At 43.4% G+C, this 19,915-nt stretch overlaps 1 protein-coding gene, 1 long non-coding RNA gene and 1 other non-coding gene across 15 annotated transcripts in view; 2 read left to right on the top strand and 1 right to left on the bottom strand.

The window, feature by feature from the left end:
* The window catches only part of LOC140625452 (uncharacterized), a 172,917-nt gene extending 172,549 nt beyond the window's left edge, over positions 1-368 (bottom strand). Inside the window, exon 1 of one of the 4 annotated variants that reach the window (XR_012024787.1) lies at positions 97-368. This is a non-coding gene — a long non-coding RNA (uncharacterized lncRNA). The remainder of the gene's footprint in view (positions 1-96) is intronic. The other 3 variants (XR_012024788.1, XR_012024789.1, XR_012024786.1) reach the window with 3 other exon arrangements.
* KIAA2012 (KIAA2012 ortholog) overlaps positions 1-19,915 on the top strand; it is a 130,364-nt gene that overhangs the window by 55,820 nt on the left and 54,629 nt on the right. For all 10 annotated transcript variants that reach the window (XM_072812716.1, XM_072812717.1, XM_072812723.1 and 7 more), the window contains one exon: positions 12,024-12,161. In XM_072812716.1, coding sequence (XP_072668817.1) covers positions 12,024-12,161 — 138 coding nt within the window. The remainder of the gene's footprint in view (positions 1-12,023; positions 12,162-19,915) is intronic.
* LOC140625916 (U6 spliceosomal RNA) lies at positions 19,664-19,770 on the top strand. The gene has a single exon (XR_012025185.1). It is a non-coding gene; the product is annotated as a U6 spliceosomal RNA (small nuclear RNA).

The raw sequence follows: 19,915 nt of genomic DNA, 5'->3' as shown, positions 1-19,915 counted from the left end.
TCAGTTTCTACTTTTCTCTCCCTCCCATGAGCCCCTCCCCGACTCGGCCTCTCCCTCGCCCCACGGGGCGCTGGCCGCGGGGCGCAGTGGGGTCACCTAAAGCACTTGCGCTTCTGTGTCGCTGCGCCAGCTGCGGGGACGGGGAAACACGCCACCAAAGCCAGGGAGGGCCGCCTGGGCCTCAGCACGTCTTCACGGCAAGTCACCCGTAGATGCGGGAAACAAGCCCTGACGGGGCGGGGGGCGCGGTGCCGAGGGGGCGAGCCAGGCGCGCCCCGCTTCGCGGGTGGAGGCCCCGGCAGCGGGAGGGCGCCCGCGGCCGCCCCCTAGCGGCCGGACTGGAAACGGCGGCGGCGCGCGGCGGAAGAGCGCGGAGGCCTGAGGCGCCCGCCGGCCCGCGCCTGAGGCGCCCGCCCCGCGCCGCCCGCCCCGCGCCGCCGCCGCCGCCGCCGCCGCGCAGGCCCCCGGGCGGCTCCGCACGCAGGCCTGGGAGCCGCAGCGCCCGCCACGACTTCCTGGGAGGCGGAGGCGCGGGCTGAGCCGCCGCAAGAGGGGGAAGAGACTGCGAGGGCGAACGCGCAGATGAAAAGGGCAGTGAAAAAAGAAAAAGGAGACAAGCAGACATGTTTCAACTGCAAGCTCCCATTTCCTCTTTCAAATGAGCTGCCTCCCCACTGTGAACAGAATCAAGTATTTATGAAGGCATTTTTTGCATATTAATAGCTGCACATGGAGCCTTGCCAGTTCTGAAGTCCTAAAGGTACGATGCCCCCCTATTAATGCGGGTCCTTCGGCCTCCTCACAGGACTTGGTATCCTCCTTCACACTCAGCTTCCTTTCTGCCTCGTGGCTCCTCCTCGGGCCTTTCATTTGATTAAGAGAAATTAGTTCCCGCGGACCGTCGGCGACCAAGGGCTGCTCTTACGGCGGTGGCTGACTTCAATCGCTCGAGAAGCTTCTCCGCTTCCCCAGGGCCTCTCTGTAGAGGCTGCAGGTTGGGTGAGGTGACCAGCACCTAAAAAAAAGTATTAAAATCGTAAATGAAAATTCCAGCAGGAGACGTTAACATATCTATGCTGTAGGCGCAGAAAAAGCAAAACTTAAAAAAAAAAAAGTTTTTTAAAAATTGTGTTCACCACGGCAGCACTATGTCTGCACTGTCTATGCTCCATGAAGATGACGTTGAATTTTACAAGAAAAACATTGAGAACGAGTGAGATAAATAAGTAAAAGACGTAATAAACAACGTATGTCAAAAATAATAGCAACAGAAAACAAGTTTGGAAAAATATTTATCCTGAGTGGTGATTTACGCGCAGATTGAGACAACCAGGAGGTACCATTTTATATTTGGGATGTATGCCTCCTCTCACTTTTCTTTTTTCTTTTTCTTTTTTATTTTTTTAATGGTGACACCCAGTTGTGCCTTTGTTTTGCTGAAACTGGAACGCTTACACACTTCTGGCGGGTTGTAATTTGGTTTAATCCAGTGGTTAAGCAAAATGGCAATATTACTTGTGAAGCATGAAAAAATATTCCAACTCATCTATTCAGTATTTCTGACTCCTAGGAATTCGTTCTAAGGAAATAATCCAGCTGAAAAAAAAAAAAAGTGACTGAAGATGTCCACTGCAGCATTATCTATAATAAGGATAAATTGGAAACAGCCTAATAGTTCAACATGAGAGAAATGATTTAACTTAATTATGACCTATCCCTCTCAATGAAAGGTTTAATTCATTGAGAAACGATGCTTGTTCATACTAGAAACTGATTTTTTTTTTTAAGATTTTATTTATTTATTCATGAGAGACACAGAGAGAGAGAGGCAGAGACACGGGCAGAGGGAGAAGCAGGCTCCACGCAGGGAGCCCGACATGGGACTCCATCCCAGGGCTCCAGGATCAGGCCCTGGGCTGAAGGAGGCACTAAATCGCTGGGCCTCCCGAGCTGTCCAGAAACTGTGATTTAATACTCCTCGTTTCTCAGCCCCCACACCATCAATATTTTGTGCCAGATATTCTTGGTCGTGGGGAGTTTTCCTATACATTGCAGGATGTTGAGCAGCGTCCCTAGCCTTTACCCGGAAGATGCCAGTTGCACAGCCCCCCCCCCCCCCCCCAGTTGTGACCATGAAAAATATCTCCAGAGCTTGCCAAATGTCCCCTGGGGGATTGGGGGGGGAATAACCCCCAGCTGAGATTACATTTTAAAAGTGGAAATCATGGAAATCAAAGTGATGTTAACTAGAACTGCAGCTATGTAAATATATAATAAATGTATCTATGAGGAAAAAACTTGCAAATAATGCATGCAAAAAAAGTGCAGTCTTGCTAATTTGAAATTAGAGCTTCGTTGAGTTGAAGTTTTGTTTTTAGTTTGTCTTCTTGTTTTTCGCTGCTTTTTTTTTCCTTCCAAAATTCTGCCTATAAGAAGGAGAAATGAATCAAGCGGAAAACTGCTTTTATTCAAGCCTGACTTAAAATGATCTAGGAGTCACAGTCAACACGTATAAAGCAAGTTAAACAAAGGTTAACACTACAGTGCCATTATCTTTTAACTACTGTTAGATAAAATTATTAAGTTTTTATCAAATTGTTGGACAGGGCCACCAGAATTCTCCTTTTAAGGATCTCAACCCTGGGATCCCTGGGTGGTGCAGCGGTTTAGTGCCTGCCTTTGGCCCAGGGCATGATCCTGGAGACCGGGGATCAAATCCCACGTCAGGCTCCTGGTACATGGAGCCTGCTTCTCCCTCTGCCTGTGTCTCGGCCTCTCTCTCTCTCTCACTGTGTGCCTATCATAAATAAATAAAAATTAAAAAAAAAAAAAAAGGATCTCAATCCCTTTTCAGCGTTTTATCCCTCTGACCTTAGACTTTGGAGGACAATGAATTTGCCTCTTTTTCTGAAAAGTTAATATCTCAAACTATGAAACTCTCTTGTCCACCCAGATCCAGCCATGTAAGCTTGGAGCAAGAAGGGTCCTTAGTCCACTGGTTTATAGAGCTGTCAGGGAAGAGAGGTTGTCAGTAAAGAGTGTTAAAGTACAAACTCAAACCTTAATTAGATTTCCCAAGAATCACTGCATCTCTTTGTTTAAAATAAGAAAGAAACTATCTCACCAGTTTTCACATTGTCAGTTTTCTCCCTTTGTTAAGGAAAGCAAACATCCTTTCTCACATGCTTTATCTTGAGTTTCGTTTTGTTGCCTTGTGGGGATTAGAACTTTGGTAGTGTCCTAAAAATCCTGTTAAACTGGAATTATGTCTCCTTTTTCCCATTTCACAAAATCACTTCTATTTCAACCTATATTATCTCTTAAGTTCAGGTTTCATGAGTTTTTAAGAGCATGAATTCATATTTGATCTTAGGTGTCCAAAATGTGCCTCTTTGGGATTTCAAAGAGTAGCCTGTAATTCTAGCACACTAGGATTTAGGTTGAATAAACCTATGTTTACCCCATCTGTTTCCTTGGTGGTTTCACAGATGGTGTTCATATCTCCTTTCAGCCTTCCTCTTGCAGGACAAAAAAAAAAAAACCCACACAAAAACCCACCTGTAGACACACTAAGTTTTTGTACAAACGGGTACAAAGGTAACCTTTGTTTCAGTGTCCTTCTGAGGCGTACCCTGCCTTCTGTTGAAATTTTTGGCAGATATCTAAAAGAGCAAGCTACTAATCCTTAAATGCAGACTCCCTCTGCTTTATTCACCTTTGTATCTCCTGTATTTAGCACAGTTCTTGGCACATGGTAGATACTGGGGAAAAAATTGACAAATTAATCTTCAGTTGATATTAAGAACCATGTTCTGGGTAGAAAAGCTTATAATCCTCCAAATAATATTTGTTAAAATCGTAGAGATTGCACTTGTTTTATTTCCAGTGATAATGATATGGAAGTTCAGCTGACATTTCTCTAACAACTCACACAATATCTAGATACTTCCTGCTGTTGGTTGGCACAATTTGGTGTTACACTCCCTGGGTCATGTGCAGATAGGAGATGTCACTAGGCATCCTTCCTGGAGATCTTTTTGAGGCTGATAAGTAAGATTGGGCGTATTACTGATTCCTAAGAGAATTAACAGTCTGCACCCCCCCCCCCATCCAGAGAAGTAGGCTGTGCTCCCCACCTTTTATTTCTCATTTTCAAAGGCATGGCACAGAATTTCCCCAGGTTCCATGGTGGTCCCCTCTCTCTCCTCTTCCCCTCTCCCCACTCATTTCCCTTTTTCTTCCTCCCTGGCTTTCTAAATAGTTTTGATTGTGGCGCTTGATTCAAAGGTTTTTTGAAGATCTAAGCAAACTTCAACTTCTGGTTCAACCTCACCCACATTATTTTGTCAGCCCAAAACTCCATTGACAATTTAAGAATAATTTACTGAGAGGGGTTTGTTTTTAATTACAAAACCAAGGCTTTCATTTTTTTAAATTTTCACTCTATCATTTATTCCAAGAAGTCTGTATTGATCTGTTATCGGCGCTGATTCCAACCAGACGTAGGATGTGCCTCCTTGATTTCTGTTCTTTTCTTTTTATTATGGAAAATTTCAAATACATGCAAAAATAGAATAGTATAATGAACCTCCATCATATTATAAATATCCACAGTTATCTCCCCATTATCTTGAGAGGGTCTCTTTTTTTTTTTTTTGAAAGGGTCTCTTTAAATAATAATAGCAGCCAGTGTTTTTGAGGTTTATTGTGTGCAGGATTATTATCTCTCTTAATCTTTACAATATCCCTAGGAAATAGGTACAGTTATTATCCCCATTTTACAGATGAGGAAGCAGATGTCACAACAGACAGAGACCCCTCTTTGTAAGTGCCTGTGACCTGCACTTACAAAGAGGCCTGCTGGTTTGGGAATCCCACAAAGCTGCATTGAGATCCCAGCTTCTTCCCAACTGGCTGCTGTGGTTTCAGGCAGGTTATTTAACCTCTCTGAGACCCAATTTCCTGATCTATGAAGGATAATAATATGTCCCTTATGAGGTCATGACAAGAATTGGATGAAATAACATATGGAAAGGGATTAGCACAATGTTTGTCACTAAGCAATCCCAATAAATTATAATAGTAAAGTATTCTATTCCCCTGTTCTCTGCTTGAAAGCCACTATAAAACAGAACTCGGAGCTTGTATACCATCTAAAAGGTCAGATGTGGAAAAGGAGAAGCTTGAAAAGCAGGAATAATTTAAAGGACTGTGAGCCAGTCTACCTACCATTTTCCCCTTCCCCCCTCACACGCCCCGCAGCCCCCAAGCGCAGATATCCCCCCAACCAAATATCCTCTATGCTGTCTGGATTTTGTTTCACTGCTTACAATTCTACCTATTAGAGATTCCTTTGGGTTTATCATATCTCATTGTGAATTTTTTTTTTCTTGTTTTCTGTCCTGCACATAAGGAAACAGGGTTGAAAGCCTGGGACGGGGTGGAGGGCAGAGGGAGGCAGAGAATTTTGGAGCCAGAAGCCCTGTTTCCAGCAGGGCCCACCCCTATCCCCCAGCACAGGGCTGCCCAGGAAAACTTAGAGGCCAGAGGACCAGAGGGCCCAAAGGAAGGGAGTGGGAGGGAAGGAAAAGGAAAGGAGATCTTTGTTTCTCTTCTTCAAGCCCTGTGCTGTCCCAGCACTTCCAGGGCTAATTCAGCTTTTTAGTCCAGCTAAATTATGAGTTAGATAAACTTTCATGGGCCAGTGTGGGAATCAAAGCAACATGGGTATCATTTCTTTTCGTAGTGAAAATCGACTGATTTTAAATGACCTTTTACAGTGGGATCCTTTTGCAAGTTGAGTTTCCCTGTCTCTCGATTGGCTGTCAGCTTGGAAAAGTCACACCAGACCCAGCAATAACAAGGAAGTCACACAGTTTTGGGTTAAAGTGTTGGATTAGAAGGAGGTAGGGACTTGTTCAGATTTCCCACCCTGCACCCCACCACCTCTCATCTCCCAGCCTAAAATAGGATGCGTCATTTCTCAAACACAGGCAAAGTTCCAGCCTGAAGACAGCCAGACACCCCCTCACAGAAAAAGCTAGTTTCTACCTCCCCTGAGGCAAAAGAGATCACTATTTTGGCTTAAAGTTTTTCTCCTCCAGCTCCTGCTAAGCCAGATAAACAATGATTCTGTTGTGTCAACAAAGCACTTAATTAAACTGAAGACAATATCAATTAGAACTCACGGATAAGATTTACTTCCAGATAGTAGAAGCCTGTGGAATTAAGATGTGCTGGGTTTCATTATTCAAATGCTCCCTGAGGGGAACAGTGCGGTTGGTTGGCCCCATTGTATAGGTAGGGAAACTGAGGCACAAAAAGCTTAATGACGTGGCACAAGTCCCTAAAGCTGAGACTGGAGCTTGCAGTGTTTCTCTTCCTAATCTAAGTTTGCTAGCTATTAGACTAATTTGTTAAACCCTCAGGAGAATATACAATCTCCTTTCGTATAGTTGAGGCATAAAAAAGTGGATGGAGACCAAAATCTGTGCCAGGAAGGGAAGTGAGAAGGCTCTTCCGTGGCTTCCAACCAAACCATCTGTTGGCTGTGCCTCCTTGCAGAGCCCCTCCGCAAACTATCCATCCCTTCAGCCCATCTCACCAGCACCAATTTTGCCTCTAGAACAGAAAAAGTGGGCCAGGATGTTAGGTGGCCGAGATGGACAGGATGAACCCAGGTGACAGGCACATGGACCACTGGACCCACTTGTGATGAGTGGAAGGAGCCCATGGTTTAGGCTCCTTTCTCCTCAGAAAGAGGCCATGCAGGCAGACGAGTTTATTGAATAGAGATCCTGGTGTTCTCTCTGGCCTCCTAAAGACTAGAGGTCTTCTGCTCCTCCAGGCCAGGGAAACCTAGACAGAGACAAGGTCTCAGAAGGGGACCTCGGGCCAGCTAGGGTGTCTGACCTTGAACAGGCTGGGTCCCCTCCCAGTTACCCTGAGTGTTAGCATATATGAAGTCCATGGTCCACTCAGATCCCTCCCCAAGCAGCCCAGTCATAGGGAGCACTACAGGGCTCCATTCTCCTCTCAGCTCCCACTGTGCCCCCATTCCTACTGCCCACTTTTAGTTCCACAGGCTTCCATGGGCAAGAAATAACAGGGCCTGAGAAGGCCAAGTACTGGGGAACTAGCCAGATCCTTCAGCCCATGGCCCTGGCAGGAGTGGCTCTTTCCAGGATTTGGTCCCCACCTACCCAGCAGGGCGCATGGTGAGGGGGAAGCTCAGAATCCTAGCCCTCTTCACCCCTCCCCACCTCCTGTGACTAAATCTCTCAGATCTCTCCATTCCTGCTGGGATTCAGAGTCTCCCCAACCCCCAGGAAAGTGGAGGGACAGACTCTCAGCCAAGGAGGGGGGCCTGGTGATCCAGAGGAGAGCCTGGCTCTTTTCCTTTTGTTTGCTCACAGGAGGGGACAAATGCCCTGTGTGCACAGAGGTTTGATGTGACAACTTGATAGACCACATAAGGGTTTCAGCAAAGGCCTCCCGACCCTGCTCTCCATGCATTAAGATAATGATGGGGTGTGTGCCCCAGCATATTTCAGATCTTGGCTACAAAGGCCCTCCTTCCTTCTGTTTTCTTCCTCCAGCTCAGCCTGCCCACAGGTTCCCAGAGACTCTTGGCAGCTTTCTCTCAGGCAGAATGAAGTTGTGAGCTGCGTGGGAGGCAGTTAGACAGCGAGAGTGTTGCAGCCTCCTTAATGAGGGACAATAGCTCTTCTTGGAGCCATTAAGCCACAGCTAGGGAGATGGGGAACCCCAATTAGAAAGGAGTGGGAGAAGTAAAGAGGAGGGTCTGAGAGATGCCTGCAGGACAGATCTGTATCTTTGGTGGCTCTGTGGGACCCATGGGTGGAGATCTAGCTGATTGAGTTTAGAATCTGCTTTCCTTCTTAAGGTAAGTCATTCCAATGACTGTAGAGCCAACCCATGGTGGTGACTCTTCAAAATATACAAGTTGAAAGGAGGAGGAAAAACTATTGGAGAGAAGGGTTTTTTTTAAGTTTGTGGCTCAAATATTATAGGAGCAAGAAAGGAAATGGCATTTATTTAATGGACATCCTCTAAGTTTCACTACATTATATATGTGCACTTGTGGATATTTGTATTACAGCCCATAGCTCTCTTTTGTTCTGGCTTTCAACTGAATCACATTATGTTTACAGCAAGATAATAATCCTGGATTTTCCATGGCTCTCTCTGTCAGAGTATAAGATTAGCTCTTGAATTCATTAACAGCCATCTCCTTTTAAATGTCAGATAACTTTTTAAATGCCAAGTACTTACGCAACACCTTCTGTGCAATTCAAATCAGCTTTACCAAATTAACTCATTAATCTTTATTGTTTCATTTACTGAAAAGAAAGGCTCTCAGGTGTTTTTTAGCAGAACATGAAAATATTAAAGTAGTTACAGTGTAGGTGGGTTTTGACCAGTTTTGTAATCTTGTCCAATGAAGTCTGCACAGGAAAGAAACAAAAAAGCTTTAGGCATCTCTGCTTTCAACTAGTTCCTCCATTTTCCTTCCCTTCCACCATCTATCCTTCTGCTTTCTTTTCCCTTTTATGCATCTTCAGCTATTTTGACTCCTGTTTACTATTTATTCTGCTTCTTTGCTCTCAAAATAGCCCAAGAGTTGCAAGTGTAATTATGATTGCTGTCCCACCCAGAAAACAGAAGTGTGCCTTGCAGGATCAGGGATGGAGCCCAGAGGGCTGGTCAGAACAGGCCTAGAAATCAGGAATTCCACTTTCCTTTTCAGAGGACTCCTGCCTGGTTTTACCTCTAAATAATCAGATACGGGCTACACTGTGTGCAAAAGATAGATCCTCCCATGGTCGACTTCTTCTTATCACCTAGCTCTCCACTCCGCTCATCTCAGAAAGATCTTCCCACATCACCCAAAGGCTAGTCCCACCCCTGCTCACCAACCTCCATCCTATACTGTTTCATTCTCTTCATAGACTTAACACTATCTAAAATCATCCTGCTATGTATGTGTATGTCTGACACATACAGTATCACTGAATAAATACCAGCTTGATGAATAAATGAAAACCCATCCCAACACATGGCTTTCTTGCCTGGTTTTTACTTTCTGACTTTTTTTTTCCTCTTCTCACTACCTCCTAGAATCCTTTTTATATAGTTAATCTTTTCTTGCCTCCCATCTCCAAAGCCCCTTTCACTATCATTTATTTGTTAGAACACTTGAATGTAGTAATAAGTAAAAACAGTTCTTTACAAAATTCCAGTAACTATAGAACCTTCACTGATGACATTCCATCAAGTGAGAATTCATGGCCTCTAAAGTTAAGGAGATGAGCCACACAATTAAGAGAATTGTTTTATCAAAAGATGTACAGGCCACGTGGGCACCTGGGTGGCTCAGTTGGTTAAGCATTGGATTCTTGATCTCAGCCCAGGATTGATCTCAGGGTCATGAGTTCAAGCCCCATATTGGGCTCCACGCTGGATGTGGAGCCTACTTAAGAAAAAAAAAAAAAAGATTACAGGTCAGATGACTTGGAGGGACTCTTCTCGAAGCCTCGCAACTCCCTACTCTTCAATCTGAGCCCCACATAAGAAAGTAATTCTAGCCATTTGAACTGGCTGTGACTATGCTTTTGTCCTCTGAGCTAACACAAAATCTTCTCTTGAAGATAATGGAGAAATTTCCCTCAAATCAGTATTGTCTGATTTCTATTATTGCACCCAGTGATTCATGCATGATTTTGGAAGCTAGAAAGCTGCTTCAAATTTTTCATATGATTCTAGCTTGGACCGAATGTTTTCATTTGATCTAGAAATAGGGAGAGGCTGTCTCACTCTGAGAAGCTAATCAGAAAAATGACTGAAATGACAAAAAATTGGACATGTGTTTGTCCAGAAAAGTCTTTAGCCACACTTCAAAAGGGTGGAGATGTTCATCAAAATGACGGCTGTTTGTGGGGACCCAACTGTTAATTCATCACTAATACTTTAATATAAATGTTGTAGGACAGGGAGTTTATAATGGCCCAGAGAGATTTAGTCTCCTAGAAAATATGGAAATGATCAAATCCACACCCAGGGTGATCTCATGGCATACTAGTGACCCCAGCAAATCAGCCCTGAAAAGTAACAAATAACTTTCCTCTTTGGGAATGAGGAGCCAATGCTGTGCAGAGGATTAGCTTCTGGAGGTCAATACATCCTGTAAAGGCGCCTTCACTGGCCTTCCCCATTTTAACTGAATTGGGCCATAACATGTAGCTTGCCCCAATGTGATTGTTACTCTTTCGTTCAGTAAATACCTGTCAAGTGTATATTTGTTTCAGACCCTGTGCCAGACACTGCTATTACCTGGGAACGGCACAATCATGGTACCTGCCCTCATGAAGCTTGTCGTCTAGTGGGGAGGCAAGTTGGCTGCACAGCATGAGCATCATTGTGGGCCATGGGAGAAGTGCTCCATGTTGTGGGACGTCATGGAAGGCCCAGATGAGCCAGACGTGAAGGCTGAGGAGGAATTAAAGGAGAGGAATGTGTTCCCAGGAAAGGGAAGGGAATTGCTCCAGGAACTGAAAGACCGTGTTAGTGGTAGCTTTTTGCACTTGCTATTCCCACAGTGTGGTAAACAGTTCCTACAGGAAGCCCCACAGAACCTTCCCAGGCCTTCTTCAGAGCTTTGCTTAAACATCACTTTCTTATGGGGCCTTCCCCAAGTACCCTGCTTAAAATTGCAGCCTCAACTCCCATCTCCAGCTACTCCTTACTCCCCTTACTGCCTTATTTTTCTTCATATCACGAATCACTGGCAGACATAACTTATGTTCCATTTCCTTGTTATCTCTTCCCTCCCAATAGAATGTATGTACAGTTTTCACGAGGGTGGAGACTTCTGTCTGCTTCTTGCAGTGCTGTATCTGCCATACTGGGCATAGAGAAGGGACTCAGTAAATATTTGTTGAATGACTGAATGAGGCAGAAGAGATAGTCCAGGGCCAGGCAAGCAGGGCAAGGTTAGCCATCACACTGAGGGCAAGGGTCTTTTAATGTTTTAAGCAGAGGAGAGGACTGGTGTGGTCTACTTTGCATCTTAGAAAGATCGCCTACGTTGCAATATGGAGCATGGGCTAGAAAGCAACTTCAGATCAAACTTTGTTGTGCTCTGAAACATGACATAATTTGCATATTGTGGTAACAGGAAGAGAACACAGCCCAAGAGATTGAAGAGACCTTGGGGCCTTCCATTCTTCCTTCCCTCTTGCTAGATTTGTTCAAATCATTCTTCCTAACACATCAAATAAGCTTGCAAATAAACTGGAATTTTACTATAACTTTATCTGCAAGGTAGATTTGATAACCATTTGTGGAAGCATTGAAAAGCTCTCATTAAAAAAGGAGTCTGGGGTGGGGGTTGGCGCCTGGGTGGCTCAGTTGGTTAAGCATCTGACTTCAGCTCAAGTCATGGTTCCAGGGTCCTGGAATGGAGCCCTGCATAGGACTCCTGCTCCGGGGGGAGTAAGCTTCTCTCTCTGCCTGTTGTTCTCCCTGCTTGTGCTCTCTTTCTCTCTCTTCCTTTGTCAAATAAATAATTAAAATCTTTTTTAAAAGGTGGAGGGTGGGGGAGCCTGGGGCAGATGGTGATTTCAGCTCTGCCATTTACCAACTATTTGGCTTTGGTCAAGTTACATTAAGTAACTCCCAGAGCCCCTATTTCCTCATCTGTGAAATGGGAATAACAAGAACAGGGTTGTTGGGAAGATTAAATAAAATGATTACAATCCTGAAACACAGGAAGGCCCTTTTTCCCCCTTTCCCATTATACTGATCCCAGGTATGAATTAATAAGTCTTGGATTATCCTCTATACATCTGGGTCCCCTGTGTCTTCAATGGTAAAAATAGGTGTTATGACTAGTGTTCCAACGATGAAAAATTACTTTCTATAAATATTTGGGGATTTAGACTAGCTCTTGTCGCACTGTATATCATTCCTATGAAAGTTGGGCTTTCTGCTTCTCTTCACAGGGAGCCCAGCAGTCCTTGGAGGCAGCAGCTCAGAAGACAGGAGAGCCTCAAAGTTGTATAAATAAAGGGCTGATATGTTCAAACAGAAAAGAATTTTACACGCGCAAGCTGCACATCGACATGACGCCGTTCCTGAAGGTGATCTCACACTGAGAAGACGAGGGGTTTTATAGACACATACACAGGCATTCCAGTTAATACATTTCTGCATGGTACAAAAACAGCTTCAGAAGTCCCTCAGAGTTCCTGCTTTATCAGAAGGGACAGAAAATAGGCAGTTTGTAGCAGATGAAGGAAGAACAAATTAGGACAGTAATCACAGCCAGCCATCGGGGACAAATCAGTTGGGTGTCTGGTTTGGGTGGTGGGGGACAGAGAAAAGAGAGGAGAAAGGATAACCTTGAACTACCTCATAAAACAAGCAAATATAATTCATTTTATCTTGACAGTAGCTAAAATAATTGTTACTGTTTTATCACTGTGACTGGGTAGAGCTGGTGTTCTGACTGAAGGAGAAGACTGATTCTTGGTAACTATTTACAAGTCAACTGCATATCTTCTTTGGATGTCTGACCTTATTTTCTGTTTCCTAAGAGTTCATTATTCTCCTAAGCTCAGCATCATAACTAGTTAAGGGTACTGAGAGTTCCTGTGGTGGGGCGAGGGGAATGTCATTTTTCCAGCTTTGCGATAGTCTCTCCTGCCCCAGCATCTAACACAGTGCCTGGCACATGGAAGGTGTTCACTGAATGTCCCATAAATTGGTCCTCTTCTTGTCCAACAGCCCTCTGGCTTAGGGTCCTCTTCTTATCCAACAGCCCTCTGGCTTAGGGTCCTCTTCTTGTCCATTCTTTGCCCCACTAAGAGCTGAACGAACTGGAAATAAATGATCAGGGAGTAAAAGAAACTAATCAGGAACAAAGCAAAGTTTGCCATGGAAGGATCTCCAATTCTTTGTACTACCCTAGAGAACAACACCCCAGGCCCTTGATAAGAAGTGACTAGGAAAAACGGAAACAGAAGAAACCAAATACATGCAGGGTTCATGACGGTGGCACCATCCAATGCTGTAAACTGTCAGAGATTTAGGAGGTCATGAGGGTCACCCTCCTAACGTCAGCTAATCTAGAATTCTCAGGTTACATCTTCTCTGGGCTGTTCCAATCCTCACTCTGCAATGTGGGGCTTTGATAAGGAGTCATGTATTTGCCCCAAATCTATCTCACTCCATGGCTAGGCTCAGTTTTCCTCTGTTTCCTCTCTTACATAGGTTCTTTCCCCGTGTAGCAAGGTGGTCACTGACTTCTCTAGATTATTCTGGAACTAAATCTCATTGGCCCAGCTTGGGTCACATGCCCATGCCCAAATGAATCACTGTAGCCGGAAATTGAAATACACTAAATGACCCAACCTGAAGTTACAGGGACAAAAAGTGGAGTGGGGGGAATGTCTCAAAAAGGAGAAACAGGGTCCTTATAACCACAGTAAGAAAGAATGATTCTGGACAGGAAAAAAAAAATCATTAAAAGTATTCAAAATAATTATTCTTTTCAAAGATTGTATTTATTTATTAGGGAAAGAAGAAGCAGGGGGAGGGGTAGAGGGAGAAGCAGACTCCCCACTGAGCAGGGAGCCTGATGCAGGGCTCAATCCCAGGACTCCAGGATCATGAACTGAGCTGAAGGCAGATGCTTAACTGACTGAGCCATTCAGGCACCCCTCAAATTAATTAATTTGTTATTTATATTAGTTTGCTAGGGCCACCAAACAAAGTACCACAGGCTAGGTGGCTTAAACAATAGAAATTTATTTTCTCACAATTCTGGAAACCATAGGTCTGAGACCTAGGAGTTGGCAAAGTTGGTTTCCTCCGAGGCCTTTCTCCTTGGCTTATAGGTGGCCATCTTCTCCCTATATCTTCACATGGTTTTCCCTCTGTGTGTGTCTATGTCCTAATCACCTCTTCTTATGAGGGCACCAGTCATATTGGATTAGAGCCCACTCCGATGATGAGCTCACCTCATTTTAAGTTTTGTTTTTTTTTTTAATTTTTATTTATTTATGGTAGTCACACAGAGAGAGAGAGAGGCAGAGACATAGGCAGAGGGAGAAGAAGGCTCCATGCATCGGGAGCCCGACGTGGGATTCAATCCTGGGTCTCCAGGATCTCGCCCTGGGCCAAAGGCAGGCGCCAAACTGCTGCGCCACCCAGGGATCCCTCATTTTAAGTTTTTAAGGATTGTATCTCCAAATACAATAACGTTCTGAGGTACTGGTGGTAGAGGTCAATATATGAATTTTGGAGGAACACAATTCAGTCCAAAATACTTATAATAATGAAACTACCTTTTTTTTTTTCCTTAGCATCAGTTTAGTTCTCCCCTTAGGGCCTAAAGAATTATGGTTGGTACTTCCCAGGATGGGATAAGATGTACATCATCACTATTCACTCATTCAATCCCTAGTGAACATCTACTACCTACTGTGTCTCTGGCCCTCTCTGAGCATTTGAAATACATCAGCAAACAAAAGAGACCAAGATCCTTGTCCTGCCCTAGGCAACATGTATAGTATGTTCAAAGGTGGTAATTACTATGGAAATGAGATAACTATATTTATGGAGCATCTAGAAATTACAGAATTTAGAGTGTAGAATTTTACAATAATTTTTTGTTCATTTAGTGTCCACAATGCTTTTGGGTTACACTTTCTGTTCAGCAATGTTGGCGCCATGTTATAGAGGGGAAGGCATTGTCATCCCTAAGGCCCACGTTCCCGTCCACCCTGTGCAACACTCACAGAAATTGTAATTTTGCCTGCTTCTACAGAGGACTCACAGAGCACACAGTAGGCTTTCTGACTCCCAAACTGTCCTTGCCCAAAAGATGACACCTTTTCTTGGGAATGTTCAGTGTTAAAAGATCTCCTTAGGTAAACCTTCCCCTTCTTGACATGGTAGCTCCTGGATTCTTAGGAAATCCTAAGTATTGTAGAAAAGGACAAATCTCAGGTCTTGTGTAGAAAAGGATGGTGAATTCAAACAGAGAAAACTCCTGTCTTCAGGGACGCCTGGGTGGCTCAGCGGTTAAGCATCTGCCTTTAACTCAGGTCTTGATCCTGGAGACCTGGGATCGAGTCCCACTTTGGGCTCCCTGCCTTGAGCCTGCCTCTTCCTCTGCCTGTGTCTCTGCTTCTCTGTGTCTCTCATGAATAAATAAAATCTTAAAAAAAGAAAGAAAAAAAAAGAAAGTCCTGTCTTCAGCATGTAGAGCTTTATAGAAACCAGCTCATTCTACACATGTCATTTATGCATTTCCTGCCTATCCACAGGGCATTTCATTCATTTTTCCTGGTGCATGTAGAAAGCGTTGCACATTTCAGGGGATGAGGGTAGAAGATAAAAATATTGAGGCAGAACAGGGGAATGGAAAGAAATACAAATAATCATAATTGCTGACATTACTGAGTACTTACTCTGTGCCAGACTCTGTTCCAAATTTTACATGCAAGAACTTGTTTAATTCAACAACAACAAAAAAAGAACTTGTTTAATTCACAAAACAAATATAAGAAATAGGTAACATCCCATTTTACAGATGAGAAAATGAAGGCATTGGGAGGTTAAGTAACTCCCCAAATGTCCTACAGTTAGTAAGTGACAGAAACAAGATAAAGACAGCCTAGCTCCAGAGCCTGTGTTTTCAGCCATCTGCCATAAAGCCTCACTGCAGACCCCAAATGAGTGACCTTGTAACACTTCTGGGACTGTGCTTCCTATTTAGTAAAATGGAAATAGTAATACTGGCATCTCCATCCCTGCCTCTCAACAGTGAGGCAAGAATTACATGAAATAATAACTTAAAAGAATGTTCATACCTACAAAAGATTCAACTCATAAAGGAGAAAGGAACAAACATTCATTGATTCCTGCATAGGATCAGGCCCCTCACATGTTAGAGCTTTACTTAATTTTCCTACCTCCTTCCTGGTGAGTGTGCCAATCTCTGCTGTACAGATGAGGAAACGGGACTGGTAAAATGAGCTGATGATTGGTGACATGGCTGCCAGCAGAGGGAGCTAGGACTCAAAGCCACAAAACCCACAATACCCACAATGCCTGATCTTGACGAGGTCAGTTTACTGTTCCTGTGAAGAATTTAATTGTACATCTTAGTTGTGGCTTCAGACCCTAGGAGAGGAGCAGAGACTTAATTTTATATATCTATCTATCTATCTATATATATATACATAGATAGATAGATAGATATATTTTTTAAGATTTTATGTATTTACTTGAGAGTACCAACAGGGGGAGGGGCAGAGAGAGAAACAGGCTCCCCACTGAGCAGGGAGCCCAATGTGGGACTCGATCCCAGCATGCTGGGATCCCAGCAGCTTCATCCAAGCTGAAGGCAGATGCCCAACCAAGTAAGCTACACAGGCAGCTTAATAATATATCTTAATCTCAAAAGCACAGATAACTTACAATGTTCATAAATTGGTTTTCATTATTAAACATGTGGGATCTTTATAATACACAAGAAAAATTGTACTACCTTGAAATTAAAACTTTTTTTTTCTTTAAGATTTTATTTATTCATGAGAGACACACAGAGAGAGGCAGAGACACAGGCAGAAAGAGAAGCAGGCTCCCTGTCGGGAGCCCAATGCAGCACTCAATCCCAGGATGCTGGGATCACAACCTGAGCCAAAGATGGACACTGAACCACTGAGCTACCCAGGCGTCCCTGAAGTTAAAACTCTTAAAAGATACTGTGCTCACTTTGGCAGCATATATACTAAAACTCTTAAATGATATTGACTTTCTTTTGTTATTAAGAAGGTGTTGAGGGGGCACCTGGGTGACTCAGGGGTTGAGCATTTGCCTTTGGCTCAGGTCATTATCCTAGGATCTTGGGATCGAGTCTCGCATCGGGCTCCCTGAGGGGAGCCTGCTTCTCCTCTGCCTGTGTCTCTGCCTCTCTCTCTCTGTGTGTGTCTCTCATGAATAGATAAATAAAATCTTTTTTTTTAAAAGGTGTTGAAATTAGACATTTAGATGCATGTATTGTGGTATGTTACACAGAATTTCCAAATGTATTTTCCTAAATAAGCCTTTCAAGAAGAAGCCTGTACAAATATTTATTATGACTCCCATTTTACAGATAGAGTGAGGTTCAAAGATAGGTCATGTAGCTGCCTGCAGGCCCACTGGAGCCCCACCTCTGACTCTGGCATCCTAGGCTCCTCCATTCTCCTGGAAGCTCCTCGTGAAAGCCTGATGTAGGCCTATGTGCATGAGGGTAGTGGGCAAGACTAGTGGAAGATTCTACAAGAAGGGATGAGAACTTCAGGTCACCTGGCCCAGCCCCTGTCAGTTGAAGAAACCAAGTTTCAGAGTCTGAGTAGCTCCCACGATCTCTAAGGCATGGAGTGTAGAAGTCAGGGCCTCCAGGGTAGGCAGTCTGTCTCCAGGACCCACATCCCAACCATTCAGGCAACTATGTCCTGTGTCTGGTTTCAGTGCTACAGTTTATGTTTACAGAGTGTTTGTTACTATCCCCACTCACTCCCGTCCTATAGGACCACACTGCTGTCAGTGCTCTTTCTAAATACAGCTCAGTCCTATCACTGGTTTACTTGAAATGCCTTACCATATCCCTATTGGCTTTCTAGTTAAATCCTAGCATCAAAGTTGTATTTATTTTAGAAATAGAAAAATATAACAAATCAATCCTTCTTTAAACTCTGTACTGCAACCTGCAATATCTGGCCCATATCTAATTCACACTTGTCCGTGCACTGCAGCCACACCAAGCTACCCCCAGACCAGCACATTGCTGCTTCCTCTGCGGGGAACTACCCTACCTCCCCTTCTCTGCAAGACTTAGCACCATGTCCCCTGTAAACAAGCCTTCCCCAGACTAATTTAAGCTTCACCTCCTGTGAGGTCCTGCAGAAACCTGTCATAATCTGTCACAGCATTTATCACAGCATTGCAATGCTGAGGTTTTACATCGTTTCTGCACAAGTCAGTGAGCTGTTTACAAGTAGATCTTTCAGGGACATCTAGGTGGCTCAGTGGTCCCACATCGGGCTCCCTGTGGGGAGCCTGCTTCTCCCTCTGCCTTCTCCCTTTCTCTGCCTCTCTCTCCCTGTGTCTCTCATGAATAAGAAAATAAAATCTTAAAAAAAAAAAAAAAGTAGATCTTTCAGCTTGGAGCTCACAATGCCTGACACACGACCTGGCACATGACACTCAATCAGTGTTCATGCACTAAGTGAACAGATGATGAGCAAATGACTTGGCCAGAATACCAAGCTGGGATCAAATTTCCAGTCCTTCAGTTGTTTTGCTCACTCAGCAAGTGTTATTACGTGTTTCAATCACTTGGTTTAGTCATTTATAGTAATTTATACTAAAAATGACAAATTGCATTTTATTTGGTTTAGGGTTTTTGTTTTGTTTTGTTTTAAAGATTTTATTTATTTGACACAGAGAGCAGAAGTGGGGGGGGGGGCGTGGCAGGCAGAGGGAGAGGGAGATGCAAACTCCCTGCTGAGCAGAGAGCCTGACGACTATGTGGGACGCTATCCCAGGACCCTGGGATCATGACCTGAGCCAAAGGCAGACGCTTAACTGAATGAGGCACCCAGGCATCCCTGGTTTAGGTTTTTTAAAACTGATACATAGATGGCCTACAATGTTATGTTAGTAGTTTTAATTTTTTAACTCAGATTTTGAATTTGAAATACACTCAGATGGTTTTTGAAAAAATAAGTACAAAAGGGTATGTCAGCTGTTCAGTTCCCTGCCCCTTGGGTTTCACTGTTGCTAGCTTCCTGTGTATCCTTCCTGACCTGTAGTACACATATGTAAGGCAGTACACATAGAGGAATACACAGACATACATTTTACACACATTTTAATATTATACACATTGTTCAGAGTTTTACATCTTTTTACTTAATAGATCTTGGAGTTCTTTCTATGTTAATTCTTAAAGAGGTGTTTTCATGGTTGCATAATATTCCATTGTGTGAATTACCATAATTTATTTGACCAGTCCTTGATTGGTAGCACTTTTAGGTTGTTTCAAATCTGTTGCAGTGAATGACCTTAGGTGTATGTCATTTCTTACGTATGTTCATATATCTAAAACACCATAGGTTTTTTTGATAGCTTTCTAAGCAAAAGACAGAATTTCAAATTCAGACTACTTTTTCTAACAGGGATCTGCAAGAATGTTCTTTTGAGTCCCTGATTTCTCTGCCTCCATCTCCCTATCTGTGAAATGAGAAGAATATTTCTTGCCCCTAAAGGCTCATAGCTATATGTTGTTAAGACTGAAGGTTAATCGTTGCCTTTGAAATTCTTCCAAAGGAGCAAACTTGTTTCTCCTTTTTAATCCAATTTCCTGTTGGATTAAAAGGATTTATAAACAGGAACTTGTCTTTCGGTTTATCTCTTTTCTACTCTTATAACTTAGCAGTTTATTATGACTGAGGTGAGTTTTCCTGCTGTAATTTTTCAAAAAACCTTTCCATTTATTTAGGGATGATTTTTTTTTTTACTACACTAAGGGCAAATCTACTTTTTCTCCAAAATGAGAACTAACTACAAAAGAAAGAAAATTACTGTGCTCACTTCAGCAGCACATGTACTAAAATTGGAATGATACAGAGAGGATTAGTATGGGCCCTGCACAAAGATGACACACAAATTTGGGAAGCATTCCTAATTTTTTTGTACATGTAAAACTAATATACCACTGTATGTTAATGAACTGGAATTAAAATAAAACCTTAAGGGGCACCTGGCTGGCTCATTCAGAAGAGCATGATATGACTCTTGCTCTCAGAGTCCTGAGTTTGAGGCCCATGTTGGCTAT

This window comes from Canis lupus, chromosome 36 (assembly GCF_048164855.1).
Source record: "Canis lupus baileyi chromosome 36, mCanLup2.hap1, whole genome shotgun sequence".
In the NCBI taxonomy this organism is placed as follows: Eukaryota; Metazoa; Chordata; class Mammalia; order Carnivora; family Canidae; genus Canis; species Canis lupus.
Note: the sequence above shows the minus strand (reverse complement) of the source record. Positions and strands in the feature narration are given on the sequence as shown.